The sequence below is a fragment of the Mauremys mutica genome, chromosome 1 (genome assembly GCF_020497125.1).
Source record: "Mauremys mutica isolate MM-2020 ecotype Southern chromosome 1, ASM2049712v1, whole genome shotgun sequence".
In the NCBI taxonomy this organism is placed as follows: domain Eukaryota; kingdom Metazoa; phylum Chordata; order Testudines; family Geoemydidae; genus Mauremys; species Mauremys mutica.
Genome location: NC_059072.1, coordinates 72,889,408 through 72,915,148, shown reverse-complemented (window position 1 = coordinate 72,915,148; position 25,741 = coordinate 72,889,408). Strand labels below are relative to the sequence as shown.

General features: G+C 42.3%; 1 protein-coding gene across 15 annotated transcripts in view; it reads right to left on the bottom strand.

Annotated features, from left to right (window-relative positions):
• SYT1 (synaptotagmin 1) overlaps window positions 1–25,741 on the bottom strand; it is a 514,215-nt gene that overhangs the window by 166,065 nt on the left and 322,409 nt on the right. For 9 of the 15 annotated variants that reach the window (XM_044979655.1, XM_044979614.1, XM_044979604.1 and 6 more), the window contains one exon: window positions 3,709–3,903. In XM_044979655.1, the coding sequence (XP_044835590.1) occupies window positions 3,709–3,880 (172 nt within the window). In that variant the 5' untranslated portion in view covers window positions 3,881–3,903. The remainder of the gene's footprint in view (window positions 1–3,708; window positions 3,904–25,741) is intronic. The other 6 variants (XM_044979646.1, XM_044979638.1, XM_044979630.1 and 3 more) reach the window with 1 other exon arrangement.

The window sequence follows — 25,741 nt, the reverse complement described above, 5'->3', positions numbered from 1 at the left end:
GTGCCATTTTCTTTCCTTTAGATCTGTTCTTCCTTCTCTTTCATTTAAATGTTGGGATTTTTCTGTTTAAAATGAAGGAAGTAAAAAACTGAGCTGGAGTCCTTGTTGCTTGTAAACAGTTTGAAATTTCTGCATACAGGAGACAATTCAAAGTGGAAGGATTACAGCAGCCAATCAGTTTAGAGAGATTTACATACAGTACAGTTATTCAGAAACTGTTCTGTGATTATGCAAATCAGACACTCACAACCAGAGTGCAGGGATTTGCATTACTGAGAAAAAAAATCTCTACAGTTGTGCCTCAGTAACCTTATAGCATCTCTGCACTTTAATTGTATGAGTCACTGTAATAAAATAACTCCAATCATTTTATCCACAGTAGAATGAATGATGAGACATCTTCCTGAACATTCTGCATGTCCTCAGATGCTCAGACTCTTCGTACACAACATAGGGGACAGTACACTGTTCTTTTTTAGGGGAACAGATATCAGTGAAAGGCCAGGATTTGAGCCTCTATTGGTAGGAACTGTAACAAGGGTTTTAAATTTTGTATTAACTAAGCTTATAGCAGCAATAGTGTAATTGACCCCCTCTCTTTTCCTTGGCAATAAATTTTATTCCCTCACTGTGGGAAGCTCCTTGGCCTTTGGGAGGAATGGAATTTTAGTGTTATAAAGCACATCAACAATGATGAATGTCACTTAAATCCAATGCACCCCACGCTGGAATTTCGTAGAGTAAGGTGAAATTTAACATTTTGGACTGGAATCTTGGCTGGTTTGTTAAGAGCCAGCTGATATTTAAATTTCTGCTTTAAAGCATGCCTACTGTCTTTGTACTTATTTAGGCCTGCACATTACATTAAGCATGTGACCTTTAATGTTCTACAAAATGCACTATTTTTAAAGATTTTTGATTCCCTTTTAATCCACATTAAAATAAACTGTGCAGTTTTCACTGAAAAATACTGGAAGGAAAGGTACATTTCAGGCGTGTTCACTGATCATTAAAGGAAGACTACATTTTTGTGGCTGCCATCATGCAAGCCACAAATTAATGGCTTTTTACAAAATATCCATGACTTGACATTTTATGATTTGTGTGTGTAGGCAGGGATTTGTGTGTGTAGGCAGGGAGATGTGACTGTAAACAATTTACACACACAGTTTTTGTGCCAGTATGATTGTATTGGGTACGGGTGCAATGTATACCAATATAGTTATGCTGATACAGCCCCATGCCCTAGCAGCCAAAACCATGTCTCTCACTCTGTGTCTCCTGCTCACATTCAACAGCTCTCTCGCGGCCACCCTACAGTGCCCTGTGCCCCTGGCTGTCTTTTGTTTGGGTGCTATGCTGCCCCTCACCATTGGTGGCCTGCATCTAGCCCTCCTGCTGCAGAGTTTGACCGGTCTCAGATGTGCTCAGAGCAGGCCTACAGGTTTGGGCCCTGTTGGCAAGATAGGTATTCCCCTGCCTAACTTAAAAATCCTGCTCCAGGGCCTCTGGAGCTCCAGTTTGAGCTATCACTCTGAGTACCATTTTGGCTGGTTTGAAAATGTCACCTGATGGAAGCACAGGCACTTAAAGGTGTTAGGCAGCACCTGAGCTGAGGTTTGGAAAATGCTAGTGGTGCTTACATGATGGACGTAGACATATATCTGTTCGAGTGCCTAAATCCCTTTAAAAAGCTAGCCGTTAGCCTTTCTGTGCCTTAGATGCCCATCTACAACATGGGGATAATAGCGCTTTTCTCCATCACAGGGGTGTTGAGAGGACAAATGCATTAAAGATTGAGGCACACAGACTATCATGATGGGGGCCCATATAAATGCGTAATATAGCTTGGTTGTATTAATTTTCTCATGGAGCCTCTCTGCACTATGCAACCCTCTTTTGGGGAGTGGCAGCGGGGATATACTGGGAGCACTACAGAGCTCTCTGATGCTGTGCTGGTGGAGAGCGAGAGAGCTGTAGAGTGCCTGGAGGCAGCATGGAGATGCAATGAAGGTCCTGACTTTTTAAGGACCAAGGGTTTCTGTTCCAAAAAGAATGATCTGGTGAAACTTTGTGAAGGAACATTGTGATGTTTTCTATCCCCATGCACAGATGTTTCCAGGTAGGGGAATTATCTAAAGGATGGGTAATACACATGGAAATCATCAAGCTGGTCATCTGATCCACTTCCAGCAGCATGCAGGAATATAGATAGTTGGCTTAACCGAATTCTTTTGGGGCTTGGCTGGCTTACTGGTATTCTGCATCCAATACAGTCCTTTTTTTCTCCATTTTAAAATGATAATACATAACAGTATTTCTCTAAGAGTTGACGCAGGTAGGAAGAACAAGTCATGTTGAAACTGTCAAGGTACAGACTCATGTCACTTTCAATATATTATGAAATAGTGCATGAAACATGTATGATTAAAAAAAAAATTCCAGTAAGTAATTTCAGAGACTAATAGTAGGTAATTCTCCTTCATCCATAATGCTGTGCATCATGGGAGCTTTTTATTCAAACAAAAGGCAAATTCTCGATATTAGGCTTTCCAGTTGTTTTCATTATTATTTTAGAAAGGAAAGATGTGCTGCACTTCAAGTTCATCTCTGTGTACGGACTCCATTCCCAGACCTGCAAACTACAGAATTTTGCATAGTACAAACCATTCATGCCCTTAGTCATATTAACATCAAAGCTGAAAAATAAAGGTATATCCTATATAAAATTCTAGTCTGCCTCATTTAGATAACACCTTGAACTATAAATTAAACAATAAAGGTTTTCCCATGTTATCATTTTCCTAAATGCTTTTTTCTTTTCTTGTTGCTCCTAGTAGTTTTGTTTTCCCTATGATATTATCAGACAATTCTGCCTGAATGTGGTCCATGCTGGACTGTGCAGATTACCAAACTAATGACATGAAGCCTTCTTGCCATTGTAACACCTCTATTCTTACAAGTGGGAATTTGGAGTGACAGACCAAAGCTGTTTGCTATCAATTTAGCAAAAATTGCATCTGCCAGATTGCCAAGATCCATTTCAGAGACAAAAATCGATTAATATTCTGATTTGTTACCTGTCATTATTGGTCACACTATATTATACCTTTCCACAAGTTATAACCTCTAGGGGAAAAAACCTATTCTGTTAAATGTAATGCTTTTCCAAATATATTTTTAATTTCCTTGTACTGTCTACTTGCTATTTTTTTAAGAGCATGGACACTGTTATGATAGCTGCTATTTAAAAAAAACCTTAATTCATTTTGGAGGTTAGTCAAGTATCAAAATAACCTATTTGTGTTGCTATGTGACATTTTTAAAATGAAAAGGAATTTTATAATTATTATATGCAATATCACCTCAAAAATGCTTCTAATAATAGTCTATTAATTGTACTTTATTTTCAGTTTTCAGAAACTAAGTATTATTATTAATAATATATAATTATATGTAGTAAAGAGGCTTGGTCATAATAATAATGTTCTGGAAAATATATAACTATATAGTTACTGTTTTGGAAACTGAAAATAAAATTAATCCAGTGTCAGCATTCCTGGTGCATCCACCTGATTTGCTGAAAGGCCCACAAATATGGTTTTAATATTTTCTAGTTAAACTGTAGAAATATTTTCTAAAAAAGATCTAGAATATTAGCAGTTGCTTTTTACCATTAGTGTGTCTATCCAACCATATTTTACTTACATGGGATTTTATTCAGTTCATTCATAAACTTCTCCTTTAACTTTGAAAATGCATCTTCTTTTCCACCTCCTGCTCCAGGACTGGCTGGTTCTGTGACATTAATTGGCAGTGAAGCAGCAATGGTGGTGGCTGGTGGTGCGGCCAAGGCCTCGTGACGACTTTCACTCACCATTTTCGTTTCCAGGAAAACAGCTACTGGAAAAATAGAAGCAAAAGAAAATATTTAAATGGTTCTCATATCAACAGGTCTCAAAGATACAGGACATCAGCTGATGCTTCAGCATACTGGGTAAATATCACATCATTAGCATACTGCTTCTTGTTGGTTCATACAATATTTATTAGACTACAGGGAAGGGTCTTTTCCAGAGGAAATATCAACTGTAGTTATTATCTTATGATCCTTCTCCAACACTGCTGAGTTTTGAACTGTTGAATCTGTTAGATACCTCACAGTTGCTATAACCCTGTTGCTTAGATTTAGCTTTTTGCCCTTTAATTTTGAAAGTGTAAGTAAACTCGCTGACAGCAGTTCAAGATAAACAAACACTACATTGTATTTACAGAATTGTGTGTGTGTGTGTTGGTAGGGGGTGAGAAGAGTCAGAGCCAAGATGTTTATGTAAAATAAATCAAGAAATTATAATCATATAAGAAAAACACCTCCAAGCTTTCTTGCAAAACCAATAATCTACTGTTGCACCCAGTTAAGCAGAATTGTACATTATGCAGAAAGTGGTTAGCATCCATTCCTGATCCTCACTTTTTGAAAGTAACTTCCCTTCTAGTCATTTCCTATGATGACATTTGCTACAGACAATATTCTCTTAAATGATGCAGTTGTTTCACCAGTGTATTCATGAACTATGTCTATGAGGTAGTTAACTGAAGCCAGATTGAAGCAATCACAATGTTGACACACATATGCTCCCACATTAACATACTTTTAATGTAATGTTTATTTGAGGTGCGTTTTGCAAAACCTTTACTTGAACTATAGGATAAAGAATTGTTATGGGGCACACGTGGCACAATTTTAGTGTTACCAGAGCGTTGGTTGAAGCAGGGCCGGCTCCAGACACCAACGGAGGAAGCACGTGCTTGGGGCGGCTAAGGGGTGGCATTCCGTCCATTCTTGGGGTGGCACAGTCCAGGTGTTTTTTTGTTTTTTGCTTTGGCAGTTCAGGCGGCAGTCCAAGTGTCTTTTTTTTTTGTTGCTTGGGGCAAAAATGGTAGAGCCGGCCCTGGGTTGAAGTGTTTGTCTTGGTTTAACAGTGTTCTGATGTTCCACTGTGTCCTAAATATCATTGACTTGACTAATCATCCTTCATTTTTTATTTCAGAAAACCAGAGGGAGAAGGGATTTGAGAGATAACAATCATTCATTATTGCTTCGAGTATACAACTGCTCTCACAGTCCCAAAAGGAACTTGGCCTACAGCCTTCCATAAAGAAATTTAAATAACCACCAAATGAACAAAATGAGACACATGAAAATGAAATGAGCAAAAAACTTCCACGTAGCAAATTCATGTATCAAGACCCAAATCTTTCTCAACTTACATCATGGGCCTCTTCAAGTTACTCAGGCAATAAGAACAACGAGGAGTCCGGTGGCACCTTAAAGACTAACAGATTTATTTGGGCATAAGCTTTCGTGGGTAAAAAACCCACTTCAGATGCACTAAAAAACCCACTTCTTCAGTAAGGCATTGTGATGCTGAGCATCACAGTGCCTAACTTCTAGGTGCCTAGAAAAATCGTTGGGATTCACGAAGCCTGAGTTAGGCACTTGGGCTCCTGTACAATAAATGGGCAGAGATAGGAGCCTTAGATGGTGATCTACAGAAGTCAGCACACTATGCAGGATGTCGTCTAAGCTAGCCAATGGGCGATGCTGATCAGAGGGATGTGTGCTAAGCCCCATCCTTCTCGTGGAGATAAGGGCCTAATTCCAAACTGCAGAGGGGCACCTTTCTCTGCTAGCGATTCTCAACTATAAACCTTCTCCTGGTGTTAGGCCCCTATGCCATGTTTGTACAAGGCTGAGGACGACAAGGACTTTCTCCCTCATAACATTTAGCCCAGTGCTTAGGGACTCATCTAAAATGTTGGAGATCCCCCACTTCAATTTCCCACCCCCTGCTTGAGGGGGAGAAGGGATTTGCCTGCCAATCTGCCACCCCTTGGATGAGTGCTCTAACCACTGGGCTATGGGATATTCTGAGGTGGGGCTCCCTCAACCTCTCCTGCTGAAGCTGCTGCACTCAGGGTAAATAATTAGAGTCATTGGAGTAGAAAGACTGGATCCTGGGTCTCCCATATCCTGGGTCAGAGCACCAACCACCGGTCTATAAAGTCACTTGTGTTTATGTTTGTGCATTTGCTCTTGTGCTCTCTCATCCCCACCCCCGCTCCCCTGAGACTGAAGATGTGTTTGTTACATGCTGTGTGCACTAGTTGGTTTCTGTTAGTCTGTTTTTTGTTTGGTTACTGGCTGTTTCTTTGTTTTAGAGGCACTGTTGGGTCTCCCCCTTTGCCCTAGGTGAGGGTTCTCCATGGGGCCCACTTCAGATGGGTTTAGCGATTTGACCCGCAAGTCAAGTGTTTTGTGTGTCTCTACTCTCTCCTGCACTGGGGAGGATATGTTGCTGACTGTAGGTAATGTTATTGACTGTGCTAATATAAAATCTGCCTCTCAAATGAGCAAATCTATAGCAATTTTCCTGGTCCAGGAGCAGTTTGTGAATTGTTTGGTATAGGAGGGACTTTGGGTGAAGGAGTTTTTTGTTCATGTTTTCCCTTGTTTACTCCTGCTGCTAAGGTAGTTTTTTCCAAAGTCCCACATGTCCTTCACAATGAGATGATAGTGTCTGCTTTCTCCCATTATGGGAGGGCAGTTTCTGCTGTTAGGGTATTTCTGTTAGGATGCAAGAACCCAAATATGAGGCATGTTATATCATTCTGGCACCAGGTCGATGGGGCTCTAAATAACCCCGAATAGCCCTTGAACCCGTTTGCACATAGATGGGGTGGATACGACAGTATTTGCTACCTCTGAAAACATGAAATATTTCTTGTGTGGTGGCCCTGGTCATTTGAAGGGTTCCTGCCCACTGCTGGCTAGGAGGTCCCTGGTAAGAATGTGAGACCCGGGAATAGTGGGGAAGGGGCTGGGACATCAAGGGAGCAGCAGGAAACAGCCTGCAACTGTACTGAAAGATTCTACCCCCTCCCGCCATATATGGTCTGCTGTTGTCCAGGGAGCAGCTCCTCCCCTTCTCCAAGGAAACCTCTATTATGACTCAATCACTTGTACTGGCCAGAAGCAAATCTGGAGGTTGAAGAGCCCCTCCCTGCGGAGGAAGGAGAGACAGATTCTAGAGATGGAGGTGAAGAACAAACCAACGAGACATTTAGCCGAGATTATGTCTAAAAGGGCTAAGATGTTGGAAACCCCTGAGCTGCTGGCAGTGGCTGAGAATGGAGCTGCATGCCCTGAAAAGGAGCAGAGTGTTGCAATGGGTGGTAGCTCCATGCGTGGAGCTCCCAGTGGGGTACTGCCTTCCCCTGACATGGTGAGTCCTCAAGCCTCCAATCCTGCATGCTGCAGTGATGATGCTGGGTCCCAGCCTGGGGCTGTGCTGCCTCCCACTCTTGGGAAAATAGATATGTCAGCATGCTCCTTCATGAATAATGAGAATGTTACAATAGCAGCTCAATGTCCTTCTGAGCTGGTGGAGTCTGAGGGGGAGGAAGAAGATGATGAGGATCTCTCTGACTCTTCACTGGTTCCTGATGTCCCAGCCAGTCAGCTGTATAGAAAGGGTGGGTACAGCATGATGGAGATTAGTAACTTTTTAGATAGCGCTAAAGAGAAGCGGGGAATTGACGTTGAGGCCTATTTCCCTGTATTAGTGTTTCATTCATTCATCTCTGTTGCGGGGTTTGCAACTGAGTCTGGCGGTATTACCAGCGAAGAGACTGTGGCTGAGTGCCTGTGGCCATGTTGCCAAGCAGCAAGAGTCTACAACTGGTATTAGGGGAAACCAGATCCTCCTGCTCCAACAAGTTGCAAAGCAGGGTGACTAGCTGTTTGGATATGTAGCCTGTGGGGCAGATGCCACAAAGCCTACTCTCTAGGTCACATCCTATCATGGCTTCTGCCCCTCCAAAGTCACAGGGGAGTCAGCTTATGGACTCACCAAAGGGGCTTCTCCATGACTGTGTCCCGGAGGCTTCTATTTGTTAGTCGTGACCCGCCCTTCCTGGTCTCAATGGGGGCCTCCAGCAAGTCGGCAGCGGGGTCTGGTCCAGGTGGTGAGGAACTCCTGCAGCCTCTCTCCCTAAGCCTAGGGCTGCTCCCTTGTGTAGTCTGCCCTGACTGAGCTGGGATGCTCCCTTTTGAGCTCTGCCTCAATTGTGAGCATGCCCAGCAGGTGTGGCTGGGCAGAGCATCTGGGCCCAGAGCTGCTCATTAATCCTTTCTCCCCTGGTATGGGGCTTATACACCCCACCACAAGCATTAAGAGGGATACCGCGGCTGATTGTAGGAAACATTTCCATTTCAGAAAGTTGTTGAGCAAGGTGAGGAAGTGTGTGCGGAGGCCTCTCCATGGCTCATTTTGTTCAAAGTATTTTCACTTTCCATTGTTTCTCTCTGGTGCTTGACTCTCTCCTTCTAGAGTCGATGGTGCTGCTCAACTTTGGCACTCTAACTCTGAATGGATGCTGGGATGGTCATAAAAGGGCACAACTCTTTGAATTTCTCAGACAAAAATGGGCTGATGTTATCCTTTTGCAAGAGATGCATTCGGACTCTGATAATCAGGGAAACTGGTTGAAGGAACAGACAGGTCCTTGAGCCAATGTCACTGTTGGGGTGGCTGTTCTCTTTTCCCAGGGTGCAGTGGCACAGATCATCTCTATGAAGGAGACTGTGCAGGGTTGGCTCCTTCAAGAGGGAACATGTACCGGCACTTTTGTTTTTAATCTTTTTACTTTGCATGCCCCTACTCTGAGGCGACATCTTTTCTCCTTTCTGCAGACACTTGCCCCTGCCATGCTTGACTGTGATCCTCTGATATTATTGTCCTGGGAGGAAATTTCAGTTGCACTATACATTATGTTTGAGACAGGAACCATGAGCAGCCACACCCTGTCAGTCAGTCAAAGAACTGTGTTGTCTCCTGCAGACCTTTGGACTAGTAGATGTTTGGAGATTCTCTCACTCCACTTTTAGGCAGTACTCTTGGCTGAAGGCTACTCCCAATATGGTCTCAAGGGGTTACACTGGATCACTTTTATACCATTAAGGCCAGCATGAATATGTATGTTCAGTCTTTCATGTATCCCACTCATTTGTCTGATCATCATTATGTTTCTGTCAGTGTGTTTCTTGTTCCTGCCTGTGCTGCCCACTGGCACTTTATTAGTAAATCACTACAGGACATGAATTTCACCCAGATATTTGCTGTGTTTTGGGAGTGTTGGAGGTAGCACAAGGCCTTGTACTAGTCCCTGAGACAGTGGTGGGACGTCAGAAAGGTCCAGATTCAACTGTTCTACCAACAGTATACCCATGCTGCCACGTGGTCTTTGCATCAGGCCATCAGTGCCCTGGAATGAGACATCTTGGGCTTTCATGGCAACCTTGATGTGTGAAACCAGGTGCAGATTGACCAAACCTTAACTGAGGACTATCAGATCCTGAGGTGCTTGTTGGAAGAGAAGGTGCAAAGGAGCCCTGGTTCAGGCCCATTTTACTCAGCTGCATAAAACTGATGCTCCTACAGTGTTCTTTTTCGGGTTGGAGAAAGAGTCTATGTGCTATCAGGAGATTTTTGCCTACAACTGCTGGGTGGTCATCTGATGGCTGACCCTGCTGAGAGCTGGAAAGCAGCTGTTTCTTTTTACATTACTCTGTACTCACCTGATGCCTGTGATGTGCTGGCAATAGAGGAGCTGGCCCAGGGGTTATCCCGTCTGACTGGTGAGGAACAGCAGTGCCTGGACACCCTTCTGTCACTGCAGGGTGTCCAGCAGCTCTCTACAGGCAAAGCCACAAATATTGATGGGCTGCAATCTGAATTTTACAAGCATTTCTAGCATCTTATTGGCCCTGACTTTTTTTCTAGTAGTGGTGGAGTGTATCCAGGAGAAAGAACTGCCCCTCAGTGGATGCAGGGCAGTGATATCAAAAAAGGGGACCTCTGTGATTCATGGAACTGGAGACCTGTTTCTCCTCTCTGATTATAAGATTTTATCCAGGACCTTAGCTAACTGGCCGAAGGACTATCTGGACTCTTCGATAAACCCCGATCAAATATATTGTATCCCTAAACACTGTATTTTTGATCCTCTTTTTAAATGGGTGACATACTACAGTTACCAAACTTTGTAATCTGGATCTGGGGCTTATTTTAATGGACCAGGAGAAGGCCTTTGACAGAATTAGCCATAACTTTCTTTTATAAAGGATTGAAGCTTTTGGGATTGGGCCAGAGTTCTCTTCATACATTTCTTTATTGTACCATAATGTTTTTATTTTCCTAAAAGATTAAAGGAGGTCTTAGCCTCAACTTCCCAGTTCACAGAGGCGTTTGTCAGTGGTGTCCTATGGGATACTGTATGCTTTTAGTTTGGCGCCATTCCTGCACCTCCTCATACACTGTCTGACTGGCCTTTCTCTGTCTGACTGTCAGTTTTCCTCACATCTGACAGTGACGTGCAGGCACTGTGTGCTTGTTTACAAGTGTATGAACAGGCATCATCTGCCTGCACTACTGGGCTAAGAGCAATTCAGTCTTACTGGGTTCTTGGCAGTGTAGCAGTCCCTCTTTATTGCCCCAACAATTGCTATAGGGGACCTCTAAGACTATCATGTTAGGGGTCTTTTTTGGATCTGAGCAATATATGCTAAGGAACTAGGAGGTAGCCAAGGAGAAGGTGGAAGATCACCTGGCAGAAATGGCGCTGGTTCCTTCCAGGACTGTTTTTGGGGACAGGTTTTTGATTGCCAACAAAACTGTGGCCTCAATGTTGTGGCACCGACTAATGTGTCTGGGACCCTCCCCAGGCTTTTGGGACAGTATTCAGAGGAATATTAACCATTTTTAAATAGTTCCCATTGGTTGTGCCCTGCTTTGCTGTTCCTGTCATTAGATGAAGGAGGCCAGAAGTTCTCTGATTTAGTCAGTCCGGTGGCAGCTTTTTGCCTCTAGTCTGTTTACCATTTGCTGTACTCTGACTCCCTGCTGGCCTGGAAGTCGCTTGCTTTTTCTCTCCTCTGTCGTGCTGGGGGGATGGACTTTGACTCTCACCTATTTTTATTGGCACCTGTTCAGTTATAGAGTCTAGATTTGCTTTGATTCTATAATGGTCTCTAATGCCTGGTGACTTCTGCGAAGAGCGCAGCCTGAGCAGATGTTTTCCAGTTTATGGCTCTTGGAAGAGCTGCTGTTTGTTAACCCACGTTTTCCTGATGAAGTGCTCTCCTCCAGGAGCCTGTTGCCTGCCTTTATGCAGGCTGGATTGACCAAGCTCTTCTACCTGATTGTTTCTAGTTGGTCAAGCTGGAAGTTGACAACAACTCTTGCTATTCAGACCAGAATCCGGTCTGTGCATTTTTTGGACAAGGTCCTCGCTGAATTCCAGGTGTTGCTTCGGCAAAAGACTGCTCAGCAGTTGTAGTACGTTTTTGCAAAGATTGCAGAGATTGAATCCTGAATTCCCCTCCCTAGCTGTCTCCCCTTCTGTGGATGAGATCCTTGTACAACCAGGCAGATTGTTGATACTGGAAGGATTTGGTGAATGTTCCTTTTGCAACCATAACCAAGAAGCAACTCTGTAATATATGAGTCAAAGTGCAGCATTTTGCCACCCTCTCTGATCTTCCTGATTCAGCCTGGTGACACTTTTAGTTTGGAGCCATTCCTGCACCTCCCCATAAACTGGAGTACATTGTACAAACCTCTTCCTAAGTGCTTCAGTGACTTGTAGCAACCAATTATTTTGTGCACCATATTACCCGGAGGTGTTTGTCCAGTATCCCTTTTGCTCGGTTTCAGATACCCCTGTTTGATTCCTCTTTTTGGTTTTTTTGCAGCAGTTTTCAGTGGTTTGGGATGAGTTTTCTCCAAGCCCCTCTTTGTTCTGGGAATGAGACAGTGCTCTCATTTGGATGGTTTCCGGGTCAGGCAAAACTATCCCTTTTGAAATCTTACAAGAACATAGTAGCTGGGGTTATGGGGTGAGATGTGCTAGAGCTGTTCCACGTGCACCATTGTGGCCCAGCTATGGATTGATTATACTTTTCATAAACTGACATGTAACCTGGACACTTTTCGGGTGACTTGGTGTTAACAATATTTTGAGTGAACTTGGTGATGATGCTTTAGTGATTCATGTTAAATGTTCACTTAATTAAGCTATGTTTCGCTTTATTTTATGAATATCTTTTGTGTGTATATTTTGTAATTTTATAACATTTTAAAATAGTGAGCACTCACCCACTACGTGGGAGACCCAGAATCCAATCCCCCTGCTACAATGACTGTATTTATCCACAGTGCAACAGGTTCAGCAGGGAGAGATTGAGAGAGCCCCACATCAGACTATCCCAGAGCCCACTGGTTAGAGCACTCACATGAGAGTTGGCAGCTAAGTTCCCTGTAAGCTGCACGGCCATGCAGCAGCCTATTTAGTGCCACACAGGTGCTCAAGGAACCTGCCTGGGGATGTGCTGTGGCCAGGGGAGGGGCATCCCTCCCCCAGCTCCCACCTAGTGCGACCCCCAACCTGCTGTGGCCGGGGCACTCCTCCCCTGGCCCTAACTCTGCTGTGGTGCAGCCTGGCACGGCTGATGCGGCCTGGCCCCAGTCGCGACCGGGGTGGCCCGGCCTGGATCGGACCGGACCCAGGCAGGCTAGGGTGGCCCTCCTCTGGCCCAGATCTGCTGGGGCCGGGGGAGGGATGCCTATTCCCCAGCCCCAGAGCTGCTGCAGCATGGAGGGCTGCCTTTTCCCCCCATTCCAGGTGCTGCTGTGGGGAAAGAGAGCTGTGGGGAGTCCTCTCTCCCTACTGTAGCCCCTGAGCACCCTCCTGCACCACAAACCCCTCATTCCCAGCCCCACCCCAGAGTTCGCACCCCCAGCCAGAGCCCTCACCCCCTGAACTGCAACCCTCATCCCCGGCCCCACCCCAGAGCTGAGTGCCCCTGTGTTCCTTGTCCTGCTCTTTGCTTTTTACCTTATTCTCTGCATTCTGCATCTGCCCTGTGCAGTTTCCAGCCTAACAGAAAAGGATGACGACGGTGATGCACCAGATGTTATATTATTTGTCTAATATTTAATTTCTTATGTTATTTGCCAACATGAATCTATTTACCTACTGCCTATAATGGTGTGGGGGAAGTTCAATAGTGGCTTGATCTAAAGCACACTTAGGTCACTGGAAATATTCGTATGGGTTTCAGTGGACTTTGGATCAGGTCTTATGACTGTAACTCTCCCCAGTCACTGCCCACAATTACATTAGGGCAAAATGAAAATTGCAGCATTTGTGCCCAGCACTAAAAAACATGCCAGCTATTTCAGACTAGAAGGATCTCTCTCCATATGCTCTGATGAATGCCAAATACTATGAAACAAAACACGCAGTGCCGTTAGCTGTATATTTTAGTGTTATTTTTATGTTGTAGCATTTTGTCAATGAATGCCAGTTAAATCAGAAGCAGAGTCTATGATATATCATAATTAAATTAAAATTACATTGCTTAATTGTAATATATTGCTTAATTATTTCAGGCCTGGCAGTTGAATAGTCTCACTTGTGATAGAAGACACAATTTCCAGTGATGACTTTCAGCTAATTAAAAATTAAGGCAAATGTTGTAATTTATTTACTTATAATTTTGGAGTCACATTTTAAAAAAAATGTACTGGAAGAGCAAATTTGAAATGTTTCTTAAAAAAAAGTAAGGAAAAATAACAAAACAAGTAGATTCCTCTGATCTCGAGGAACAGTCCTCTCTAAATTCATAGTGCAGTAAGAGGTCACTATATCTAATGAGGCATGCACGAATACTCTGAGACTTGCCATAAAGCCTTCCACCTTTACATGCCAAAGACAGTCATATTTCTAAAAGATGTGTATGGGCCTAAAAGAAAAAAAATCATGATCCAGAAAAGTTCCCTGCAATAAATTTTAAGCTTCTGAACAGCACATATGTGCACAGAGATGGCACCCAAAGGCTGCCATTATCATACTACTATTCTATTCCACAGGGATGGTATAAACACTGTAGTGGCATTATTATAGAGCATAGAGTCTGAATGATTGGTGTACTGTTCTTTTGTAAAATAAAGATTACTTTAATACTACAGTGTGTTTGTGAAGGTAAAGCTTTATATAATAGCAGAATAATTGCCATTTATGAAGTGACAGCCATAGACACAAGCACACAAAATAATAAGAACATAAGAAAGGCCGTACCGGGTCAGACCAAAGGTCCATCTAGCCCAGTATCTGTCTACCGACAGTGGCCAATGCCAAGTGCCCCTGAGGGAGTGAACCTAACAGGCAATGATCAAGTGATCTCTCTCCTGCCATCCATCTCCATCCTCTGACGAACAGAGGCTAGGGACACCATTCTTACCCATCCTGGCTAATAGCCATTTATGGACTTAGCCACCATGAATTTATCCAGTCCCTTTTTAAACATTGTTATAGTCCTAGCCTTCACAACCTGCTCAGGTAAGGAGTTCCACAAGTTGACTGTGCGCTGCGTGAAGAAGAACTTCCTTTTATTTGTTTTAAACCTGCTGCCTATTAATTTCATTTGGTGACCCCTAGTTTTTGTATTATGGGAATAAGTAAATAACTTTTCCTTATCCACTTTCTCAACATCACTCATGATTTTATATACCTCTATCATGTCCCCCCTTAGTCTTCTCTTTTCCAAACTGAAGAGTCCTAGCCTCTTTAATCTTTCCTCATATGGGACCCTCTCTAAACCCCTAATCATTTTAGTTGCTCTTTTCTGAACCTTTTCTAGTGCTAGAATATCTTTTTTGAGGTGAGGAGACCATATCTGTACACAGTATTCGAGATGTGGGCGTACCATGGATTTATATAAGGGCAATAATATATTCTCAGTCTTATTCTCTATCCCCTTTTTAATGATTCCTAACATCCTGTTTGCTTTTTTGACCGCCTCTGCACACTGCGTGGACATCTTCAGAGAACTATCCACGATAACTCCAAGATCTTTTTCCTGACTCGTTGTAGCTAAATTAGCCCCCATCATGTTGTATGTATAGTTGGGGTTATTTTTTCCAATGTGCATTACTTTACATTTATCCACATTAAATTTCATTTGCCATTTTGTTGCCCAATCACTTAGTTTTGTGAGATCTTTTTGAAGTTCTTCACAATCTGCTTTGGTCTTAACTATCTTGAGTAGTTTAGTATCATCTGCAAACTTTGCCACCTCACTGTTTACCCCTTTCTCCAGATCATTTATGAATAAATTGAATAGGATTGGTCCTAGGACTGACCCTTGGGGAACACCACTAGTTACCCCTCTCCATTCTGAGAATTTACCATTAAGTCCTACCCTTTGTTCCCTGTCCTTTAACCAGTTCTCAATCCATGAAAGGACCTTTCCTTTTATCCCATGACAGCTTAATTTACGTAAGAGCCTTTGGTGAGGGACCTTGTCAAAGGCTTTCTGGAAATCTAAGTACACTATGTCCACCGGATCCCCCTTGTCCACATGTTTGTTGACCCCTTCAAAGAACTCTAATAGATTAGTAAGACACGATTTCCCTTTACAGAAACCATGTTGACTATTGCTCAAGAGTTTATGTTTTTCTATGTGTCTGACAATTTTATTCTTTACTATTGTTTCAACTAATTTGCCCGGTACCGACGTTAGACTTACCGGTCTGTAATTGCCGGGATCACCCCTAGAGCCCTTTTTAAATATTGGCATTACATTAGCTAACTTCCAGTCATTGGGTACCGAAGCCGATTTAAAGGACAGGTTACAAACCTTAGTTAATAGTTCCGCAACTTCACATTTGAGTTCTTTCAGAACTCTTGGGTGAATGCCATCTGGTCCCGGTGACTTGTTAATGTTGAGTTTATCAATTAATTCCAAAACCTCCTCTAGTGACACTTCAATCTGTGACAGTTCCTCAGATTTGTCACCTACAAAAGCCAGCTCAGGTTTGGGAATCTCCCTAACATCCTCAGCCGTGAAGACTGAAGCAAAGAATCCATTTAGTTTCTCCGCAATGACTTTATCATCTTTAAGCGCTCCTTTTGAATTTTGATCGTCAAGGGGCCCCACTGGTTGTTTAGCAGGCTTCCTGCTTCTGATGTACTTAAAAAACATTTTGTTATTACCTTTGGAGTTTTTGGCTAGCTGTTCTTCAAACTCCTCTTTGGCTTTTCTTATTACACTCTTGCACTTAAGTTGGCAGTGTTTGTGCTCCTTTCTATTTGCCTCACTAGGATTTGACTTCCACTTTTTAAAGGAAGTCTTTTTATCTCTCACTGCTTCTTTTACATGGTTGTTAAGCCATGGTGGCTCTTTCTAAAACTAAATTTAGGTTAAGAAATAAGTAGCCATGGAATGCAGTTATGATTCCCTTTGCAGCATTAATAAAGTTTTATTATATGATTATACTGACCTCTATGGAATATTACATATGGATTTACAGTTATAAGAAAAAGTGCAGTTTCCTTGTGTTATATTCTAATGCATTTGCCAAATAGTGTAATACTGTCAACATTGCGTGATTTTGAAATACCCCCACAGACAATTGTTATCCTTATGCATACTGATTCCTTTGTGTACCACTATTGCTATCCACACGTTAGTGCTGAGTTTATTAGAAGTCATATTTAAAACCTAGATATAAAACAAACAAAGAACCAAACAAGCCAATAGAGAATGTAAAAGTGTTATCGGGAGCTCTTATTAAGGAAAATTGTTCTCTTCTATATAGAAATTTGCAGGAATTAGAAACTAACTCTGGGAGAGATGATAATCTGGACCACTGAGAATGCTAGAATTTATGGCTCCAATCTCCACTATGCATGAATAATCACTAGTGAATGGACATTCCATTAGTGTCAACTCAATTTCTTCCTAACTCTTCCTCTGAAGAAGGTAATACCTTTTTAGAGCAGGTATGACACTGTTAATTCTTTAGTATCTGAACAGTCTACAACCACACAAATATGAAAATCTTGGGGATTCATCAGAAGTTTCTTTATGGAGGCACCCGCCTCTGCCCAGCTGTCCCTGTGCAGGATTCCTTCAGAAGTCCTGCTGCAAGGAGATCCCTTGAAACCCATCTCGAAGGGTCATAATGAGAAGTGGGAGGCAGTGGATGTAGACAGAGTTGATGTAACCTATGTGGGGAGAAGGGGTTTAAACCCATGATTTAACCTTCCTTCTTCCCCATCCATAGGACTGGAGAGTTGGAGAAGAGGGAATATGCTGCAGAGGCAGCACTTCCCCCTTTCAAACACATGCACACTGAAGCTGAAATCTGAACATCTCACAGGAAAATGGAAGGAGCATGGGGCCATTTGGAAGAGGCTGACCTCATTAGAATTCTGCTTGACCTGCTCTAAAGTGTTCTTGAAAAGAAACCTGAACCACTTCTAATAGGCGAAATCTTTGTTGTCCTTTCAAGACATGCCAATTAGAGATGTGTGAAATGCTCACAGTGAACCCCACCCCCTCCACAAGCAGGTGAAACTTGTCAGTTTCAGGTTTCATTGAGAGTGAAGCTCACCAAAGTACATCACCTTTTGGCATTCCTTCAGGATGTGCAGGCTAGAGTCTAAACCAGCCAAGTTTCTATGGTTTTCTGCTCTGTACATTATGGGCATATCAGGTCCCAGAATGGGGTACACTATGGGTCCAGCACAGCAGGAGCAAAAGGATCTGGTGGAACATGTTTAGCCCCTGTTGACAAAGAATTGGCGCCATCCCTTCAAGGCAGAGGAATTGAGGAGAGCAGGCCTACCTTGTCTTTGTTTGCTCCTTTACATCCAAACTGAATGAGCAAGGCAGCTTGACCAGTGAGAGACTTACTGGAAAGTGTCTATTTTATTTTTCCTCCTATCATTAATATGAAAATTTTTAGAGACATTTGAGATCTTTGGCCATTTCAAAATATTGCATCTGGACCAACTCTGAACCTCACCAATGCCATTAAAAAAGTATTATCAATTTAAAGGAGTAAGTAACATGATCTGCAAAGTACCAACTGTATTTATTTACCACCCTCTTACAAATTAAAATGGCTGAAACTATTTTTTTTAAAGTCCTGTTATGGCAAGTTTCACACCAGAATAGTTTTCGATGGGTGGTTATAAAACTCTGAGCAATAATTATGAACAATACTTCAACGACTGTGGTGCAACTATAGTGAAGGGTACAGTACTTTAATCAGAATCTAATATTGGAAGTTTGCTTCCAGATTATGCATGGTATATACAGTACAGTAGATCTATTCAGCACCCCAAACATGTTCACCACAATAATTACATTTAGCTTTGAACATAATCACAAAACACATTCTGGGAAAAAAAACCACTAAGATAAAACTAAATACTTGGCAAGTAAAAATTACTTTAGTTGCTCTATCATTTTCTGTTTACAGCTATATCCTATAGCACAATGAAGGCGAGAGACAACATCATTAACCTTCAGTGACAGTAGGCCAGGATAAGTATATACTGGGAATGGAGAAAGGTTTCACATTATACTGAAAATGTACCAAATTCCATTAGTTTTTTATTTAAATGAAGTGAATTCATCATTAACAAAATGGAAGCATTAGCAGAGTGTCTAAAGATATCTGAAATAAACGATCTCTTCCTAGGTTTAAATATTCTGGTGTTAATAATACATTTCTTCCTCATTCATCTCCCCATTAATGAAATAGCCTATCTTTCGAGCTTCAGTAACTGACATTTATTTTAAAAAGACAAGCTCCAAAAAGAGCTTTTCTAAGCATTTTGTAACGATAGGCTTGTAACTGTGTTTTCAGAAGAATGGAAGGGTCACGATAAAGATGTTATATCAAAACAGCCATTTCAAAACCGCCACAGAGCCTTCAAATACAAACTGTATTTAGTGCGGTTTTAAAGAAGGTCCAGGAAATGGCCAATGTTTCTTGTGAAAAAGGCAACATGATGGAGGTGGAATTTAAATCTCCCTGGGATCTATCATAGAATATCAGTGTTGGAAGGGACCTCAGGAGGTCATCTAGTCCAACTCCCTCCTCAAAGCAGGACCAATCCCCACTTAGATTTTTGCCCCAAATGGCCCCCTCAAGGATTGAACTCCCAACCCTGGGTTTAGCAGGCCAATGCTCAAACCACTGAGCAATGTTGCCCTTTATGTGGAAGGAATGTATATGTGAACAATTATGGGCATTATCTGCCTATATAATAGATCCTGTCAAACTAACTTGATATCTTTTTTGATGAGAATACAAGTTTGGTTGATAAAGGTAATAGTGTGGATGTAATAGACGGACTTCTGTAGGGTGTTTGACTTGGTAACACATGACATTTTGATTAAAAAACTAGCATATAAAATCAACATGGCATATATTAAAAAAATCAGGTAACAGCTAGATCTCAAAATGTAACTGCAAACAGGGAATTATCATCGAATGGGTCTGTTTCCACTGAGGTCCTGCAGGAATCAGTTCTTGGTCTTGCGCCACTTAACATCTTTATTAATGGAAGAAAACATAAAATCATCACAGATAAAGTTTGAAGATAACACAAAAATTGGAGGAGTGGTAAATAATAAAGAGGACAGGTCACTGATTCAGAGCAATGTAGATCACTTGGTAAACTGGGCATAATCAATATATGTTTTAATATGGCTAAATGGATACATCTGTGAACAAAGAATGTAGGCCATACTTAAAGGATGGGGGACTCCATCCTGGGAGGCAGCGACTCTGAAAAAGATTTGGGGGCTGTAACATTCCAGGATGCAATCCAGACCAGTGAGGTGCTATGCAGTGTTCCCTCTAATTTTTTATGTCCATGTGCAGGACACATCACCTCCATATTGGTGCACATAACAAAATTCATGTGGTGGGGGTTGAGGAGCGGGGTGGGGCGAAGGCTCTGGCTGGGGGTGCAGGCTCTAGGGTGGGACTGAGGATAAGGGGTTCGGAGTGTGGGAGGGGGCTCAGGGCTGGGGCAGAGGGTTGGGGTGCAGCAGATTCAGGCTTTGGGGTGGGGCTGGGGATGAGGAGTTTGGGGTGCAGGCTGCCCCAAGGCTGCAGTAGGGAGAGAGGACTCCCCCCAGCCCTCTCTTGCTGAGTGGCCACAGCAGCTTGGGGCTGGGAGAGAGGCACTTTTCCCTGGCCATGACAGCTCCAGCGGGGCTGGGCCGGGCCGAGGGAGGCGCTCCTCTGCCTGGCAGCTCCAATGGTCCTGGGGAGGGACTACTCTTCCCAGCAGCTCCTGCAGGCCTGGGCTGAGCCAGGCCAAAGGAGGGGCTTCTCTCCCCTGGCCACAGCAAGTCCGGGGCAGGTCCAAGCTGGGGCCGGCGGGGAGGGGTGCCTGTCCCCGCTGTGGCAAGTCCATGCTGGGGGAGAGGCATCTCTCCCTGCCACAACTCTGAGCCCCTGCTCAGGGCTTAATAGGCAGCTGCGCAGCTTAAAGGGAACTTAGGTGCTGCGTCACTCCTTCACTGCAACTTTGTGAGCGACCCAAGTTGGAAGCCACAACAGCAAAGCATTGTGGGGCACCCAATCAGCCTGTCCGTATGCAGGTCATGCTGAGAGTGTCTGTGTATAGCCTTAGCCCTGGTTCAGCAACTCTGACCGCAGCAGCTTGCCAGCACACTCCAGCTATGCACTGGCTTCCAGCAGCCTTGGTTACTACTTGCAGGATGACTCCCAACACACTCCTGAATTTCCCCCCAACAACATGTGTTTTGCACTGTCCAGCCTCTCCTGGACAGTTCAGATATTTTAGGTTTGTTGCCGCTAGCAGGGAACAACATAAAACACTTTGCTACCCCAAATGGAGTTACTCGAACAATTCACAACACTTGATTTGTTTTGATTAAAGAATAAAAAGTTTATTTAATTACAAATAGAGATTTTAAGTGAGTACAAGACATTAAAGTCAGAAATAGTTAGAAGAGAAATAAAGATAAAACACTTCCTAGTACTAAAACTTAGTTAACTAAACTTGGTTCAAGGTGAAATCCCTTACCACATGTTTCCAGTAACATTGCTGACCAAATTCTCAGGCCAGGATCTGTACCCAAAGTCCAACAGCTGTTTCTTTTGTCTTCTTAGATGAAAGAGAGAGAGAGAGATGGATAGGGAGAGATAAGCTGGGTTTTTTTGCCCCTCTTTTATAGTTCAGTCACCCTTTGGACATGCATTTTCCTGAGTGTTACCTTTAGAGAAAGCTCATTCCTGCTAAGGATGAAGACAAGGAGTCTGGTGTTAAAAAAGGTTCCATGATGTTGTTCCATGATCTGTTTCTTCCTGCCTCGCTTCCTTGTCAAAAAAGGACACTTATAGCTGATTGACCATCAACTTTGATGACAGCTAGCTAGAGGTGTCAGCTTGTCCTCTGTCTTTGAGAAACCGATTTACCCAGACTTGTCTGGTAAACACATTTCAGACCTAATTTCAGCTTATGCTTATAACTTTATAATGTTGTTGCACATATTTCATCATGATATTATTGACCAGTGAGTTATTAGTTTTCAAATGATGCCTTACAAGGCATATTTTTACAGAGATTATTACAAATGTGTGCAGGGTGTGAATATAGGGGTGCATTCAGTCACAGGGGCCATGGATCCCAATCTGATGCTATGGCTAAAAGAGCTAATGAGATTCTGGGATGCATAAACGGGAATCATAACTAGAAGTATAGAGGTTAATTTACCTCTATATTTGGCATCGGCATGACCGCTGCTGGAATATTGCATCCAGTTCTGGTATCCACAATTCAAGAAGGATGTTGATAACTTGGAAAGGTTTAAAGAGGAGCCACAAGAATGATTAAAGGAGTAGAAAACATGCCTTATGGTGATAAGCTAAATAGACTGAGCACCTTGAGTCTACCAAAGAGAAGGTTAAGGCGGGACTTACAGTCTGTAAGTACTACAAGGGGAAGAAATATTTGATAAAGGGATCTTCAGTCTAGCAGAGGAAGGTATAGAACAATTCAATGGCTGGAAGTTGAAGCTAGACAAATTCAGACTGGAAATATGGTGTAAATTTTTAACAGTGAGCGTAATTAACCATTGGAACAATTAAGAACATAAGAACAGCCATACTGGGTCAGACCAAAGGTCCATCTAGCCCAGTATCCTGTCTTCCGACAATGGCCAATAACTAAGGGTCATGGCGGAGTCTCCATTACTGACAAATTTTAAATCAAGATTGGCTGTTTTTCTAAAATATATGCCGTAGGAATTATTTTGGGGAAGTTCTATGGCCTGCGTTATACAGCGGGTCAGAGTAGAAGATCAGAATGGTCCCCTCTGGGCTTGGAATCTGTGAATCTGTATGTTAAGAATAGACCCCTCTTCAAGCTTATAGGATCTATCAGGCCAGCTGACAGCTGTACATAATCAATATTAAAACTGCTTTCTGATGCTTGCCAGGTATATCATATTGAGAATCTTATTGTGTCTGTCGTGGGAATAATGTGGATGAGAGTTGAACACAGACCTTCAGCTTTAATTTAACATGCTGAATAGCCTCATAAAGCGATCACCAGCCACAGGCACATGTCTAAGCTGTAAAGGACTGGATACACAAAAGTAGTTAGGTGTTTAAATCCCTGCTTTAGGTATCTAAATGGTACCTTTTTGGCATCTCTATGGTACACAAAACTCATGCTGAACCCTGCAGGCACCTAGATTTTTGCAGTAAAAGTTACCAGAGGTGCCTATGTTTCTACCTCTGGGCATGCATACTGCTGCCTCTCTCTAGATGTCCAGGTGTCTATCTCCTGCCAAAGCCCCAGTATAAGATTGGCATTGGCTAACTAAGTCATGTGCTGGCCCCGATCCAGTAGGTGCCCTCTGAGCACACCTACTAGCTTGTGCCCCTCAGGCAAGTTCGCACAAAATAGCTATGGGGTGGGAGGAGGACATCAATTATAACTTTTAGCCCAGGGATGAGGATACTCATCTTGGATGTGGGAGACCCTGCAGTTGAAGTCTCCCCTCTGCCTCAGGGGGAAGAAGAGATGTGAAAAGGGGTCTGACATCTATCAGAGCTAACCACTGACCTATGGGATATTCAGATGTGGGGTTCCTTCAATCTCTCCTATTGAACCAGTTGCTTAACTTCAAAAATCATCACCTCACTGCAGTCCTGACTTAGGGACCTATCTCTGCGAGAGGGTCAGACATCCCTCTGGTCAGCATCTCACATTGATTAGCTTAAGTGGCTCCTTGCCTAGAATTCTGGCTTTTGTGAAGGTGCCACTCTCCCCACATTCATTGTATAAAGTGTCTAGGGGCCTAACTCAGGGTTTGCGAATCCCAGTGATTTTCTAGGTGTCTAAAAGTTAGGCACTGTGACGCTCAGCAACACAACACCTAGTTCCTTTTGTGTATCCAGGCCAAAGTTACTGTTTTGCGACTCAAAACATTTCCCCAGGGCTATAGTACTACATTAAAACTGTCATCGGTCTCTTGTCAAACAGTCATACACAAAATTGAAAAACAGCCACTCAAAAAGCATGTGGTACTACCAAGCCCTGTTACCGGTACATGGCCATTTAAAAGCTTCCGGACTGCCACCTCTCATTGGTTAGGCAGATAACACAAGTGAACATTAACTCCTGGTTCAAAACGATTCTGAACTTTTTTCCAAAGAAAACTGTGTTTCTAGGCCAAACGAGGATTTGCAGTAACTGTATCGAGAAGCATAAATGGAATATAGAATTTCTATCTTAGTCTCTAAATTGCATGTGCTTCCATTAATTTTCATTTTGCGACATGCCTAGACAATATATCAGCCCAATAGAATGATAAGTAATATCAGTCAACATTCAGTTTCTGGGTGGGATTTTCAAAAGTGCTCAGGACTAGGGTATCTTTGCTTTCACAGAAGTCATCAGTAAACCTCCCACTGATTTCAATGAGAGCAAAGGTAGGACAACAAATACTTATGAAGTGAGTGATTTTGAAAATTCCAGCCTTACCAACTTGATTGCAATAGCCATTCCACTATGCAAAGAGCGTGTCATAATAGCCATAATAGCAGGTATAAGGCAGACATAACAGCCTAAAAGTGGCAATTTGGGGTAGAGTAAAAGACATCATCATCCTGATACACAAATCCCCATCAAACATTCACAATACATTCCCTGTTAAATGGGCTATGCACTGAAGCCAGGATTTGACCCTAAATACAGAAATTCTTAGTAATCTGTTTTTTCTTAATATTAAAGGAAACTGTGCTGGAGACAAAGTTGTATCTGTAGATGTTGACATTGTTGCTGTGTATCAAGCAAGATTGGTAAGATTATCGAGCCTGCCAAAATGTCTGAATGCATATAATTTAACCGCACTATCTCCCGCGATTATCTGCAAATGCTGCAGTAAAATGACTGAGGTCCTTGCTCTTAACCATAATTATGAATAGGAATGAAGGAGAGAAAAAAGCTACAGCTATTGCCTCCCACATGATCATTCTGTCATCTTTCACACTTACATCTTGTTTCCTGAAGCTTTAATCTGCATTTGTACTCCCCTGATATTTACTTCCAACAGACTTCTTTTATACGCAGCACAAAACAAAGAACTCACATAAAAATGAATGTTCAACTGCATTTAGGCATGAAATTTTAATATAGTCCAGAGAGAGTTCTTGCTGTTTCGAAATAATTTTAGAGTAATTCTACAAATAATGAAGCCCTTTATATCAATAAAATTCTTGTTGTGTGTATTGCATAAAATCAATTTCTATTCACATATTTGGCTACTGTCAAATCACTGTCTTTAAAAAAAGACTAGAAACTAATAACAAGCCATAGAGATTAAATATGAAGTGATAAAATTCATAAGCAGTAATACAACAGAAATTGTAAAATTCATGAAAGACAGATGCTATTACTGTAACATGCTTTCTTTAATATCTGTAGGCCACAATTCCAAATTCATTTTTTTTCCCATTTGAATTTTCCTTCAATTGATATTTCTTACTTGTCCAAATTTCTGCACTCAGTAACCATGGGATTAGTTAAATTAATTAGGAACATGCAGGATGATGCATGCATTAAAGTATTAAATACAGGGAGCTGAGAAGCACAATTTAGTGTTACCTCACAGTGTAGTTAATTCTTAGAATTAGGTTGCAAAATAACTGGTACTTTAAAACGTGGTTCTACTCTGACAAGTGGCTATGTATAATGGCACCTTCTTTCTGAAAAGATCTGCTCCCTGTATATATTCAGTCATATCTGTTGACTTTAATGATAAAAGAATCTGGACGTTAAGTATTGACTATTTTTTCTTCCTGTTAAATCTGCAGTGCCAAACAACTAAGAGAATGTGGGCTGGATTCTATTCCTCCTGTGCATCATCATCAACAGAATTATTTACTAAATTCCAAGGGCCAGTCAGGTACATTTGTGAAAGCCTGTTGTAGGCAGTATGGTCATTAGAGGCATAATTAGAATACTGGGGTTGCACGTGGTCGTGTACCAGAGGGCATAAAATTTGGCCTGAGTTACTGGTGGTATGTGGGAGAAATAACTCACTTAATCTTTCAGCTCTTTGATGAGTTTATACCATTGGCATTTAGAAAAACATTTTACTTGAAAATGGTTGGTATTTGGTATTAAAACTTCAACATTTGTCACCCAAGCATTCTAATGGAAAGAATACTTGCATTTGATTGAATCATGAAGATCAGCTTCAAAGCTTTGCAGATGTGTGTGCAATAAAGGACTCAAATGTTGCACTCATAAGGTGCAGGACAAATGTAAT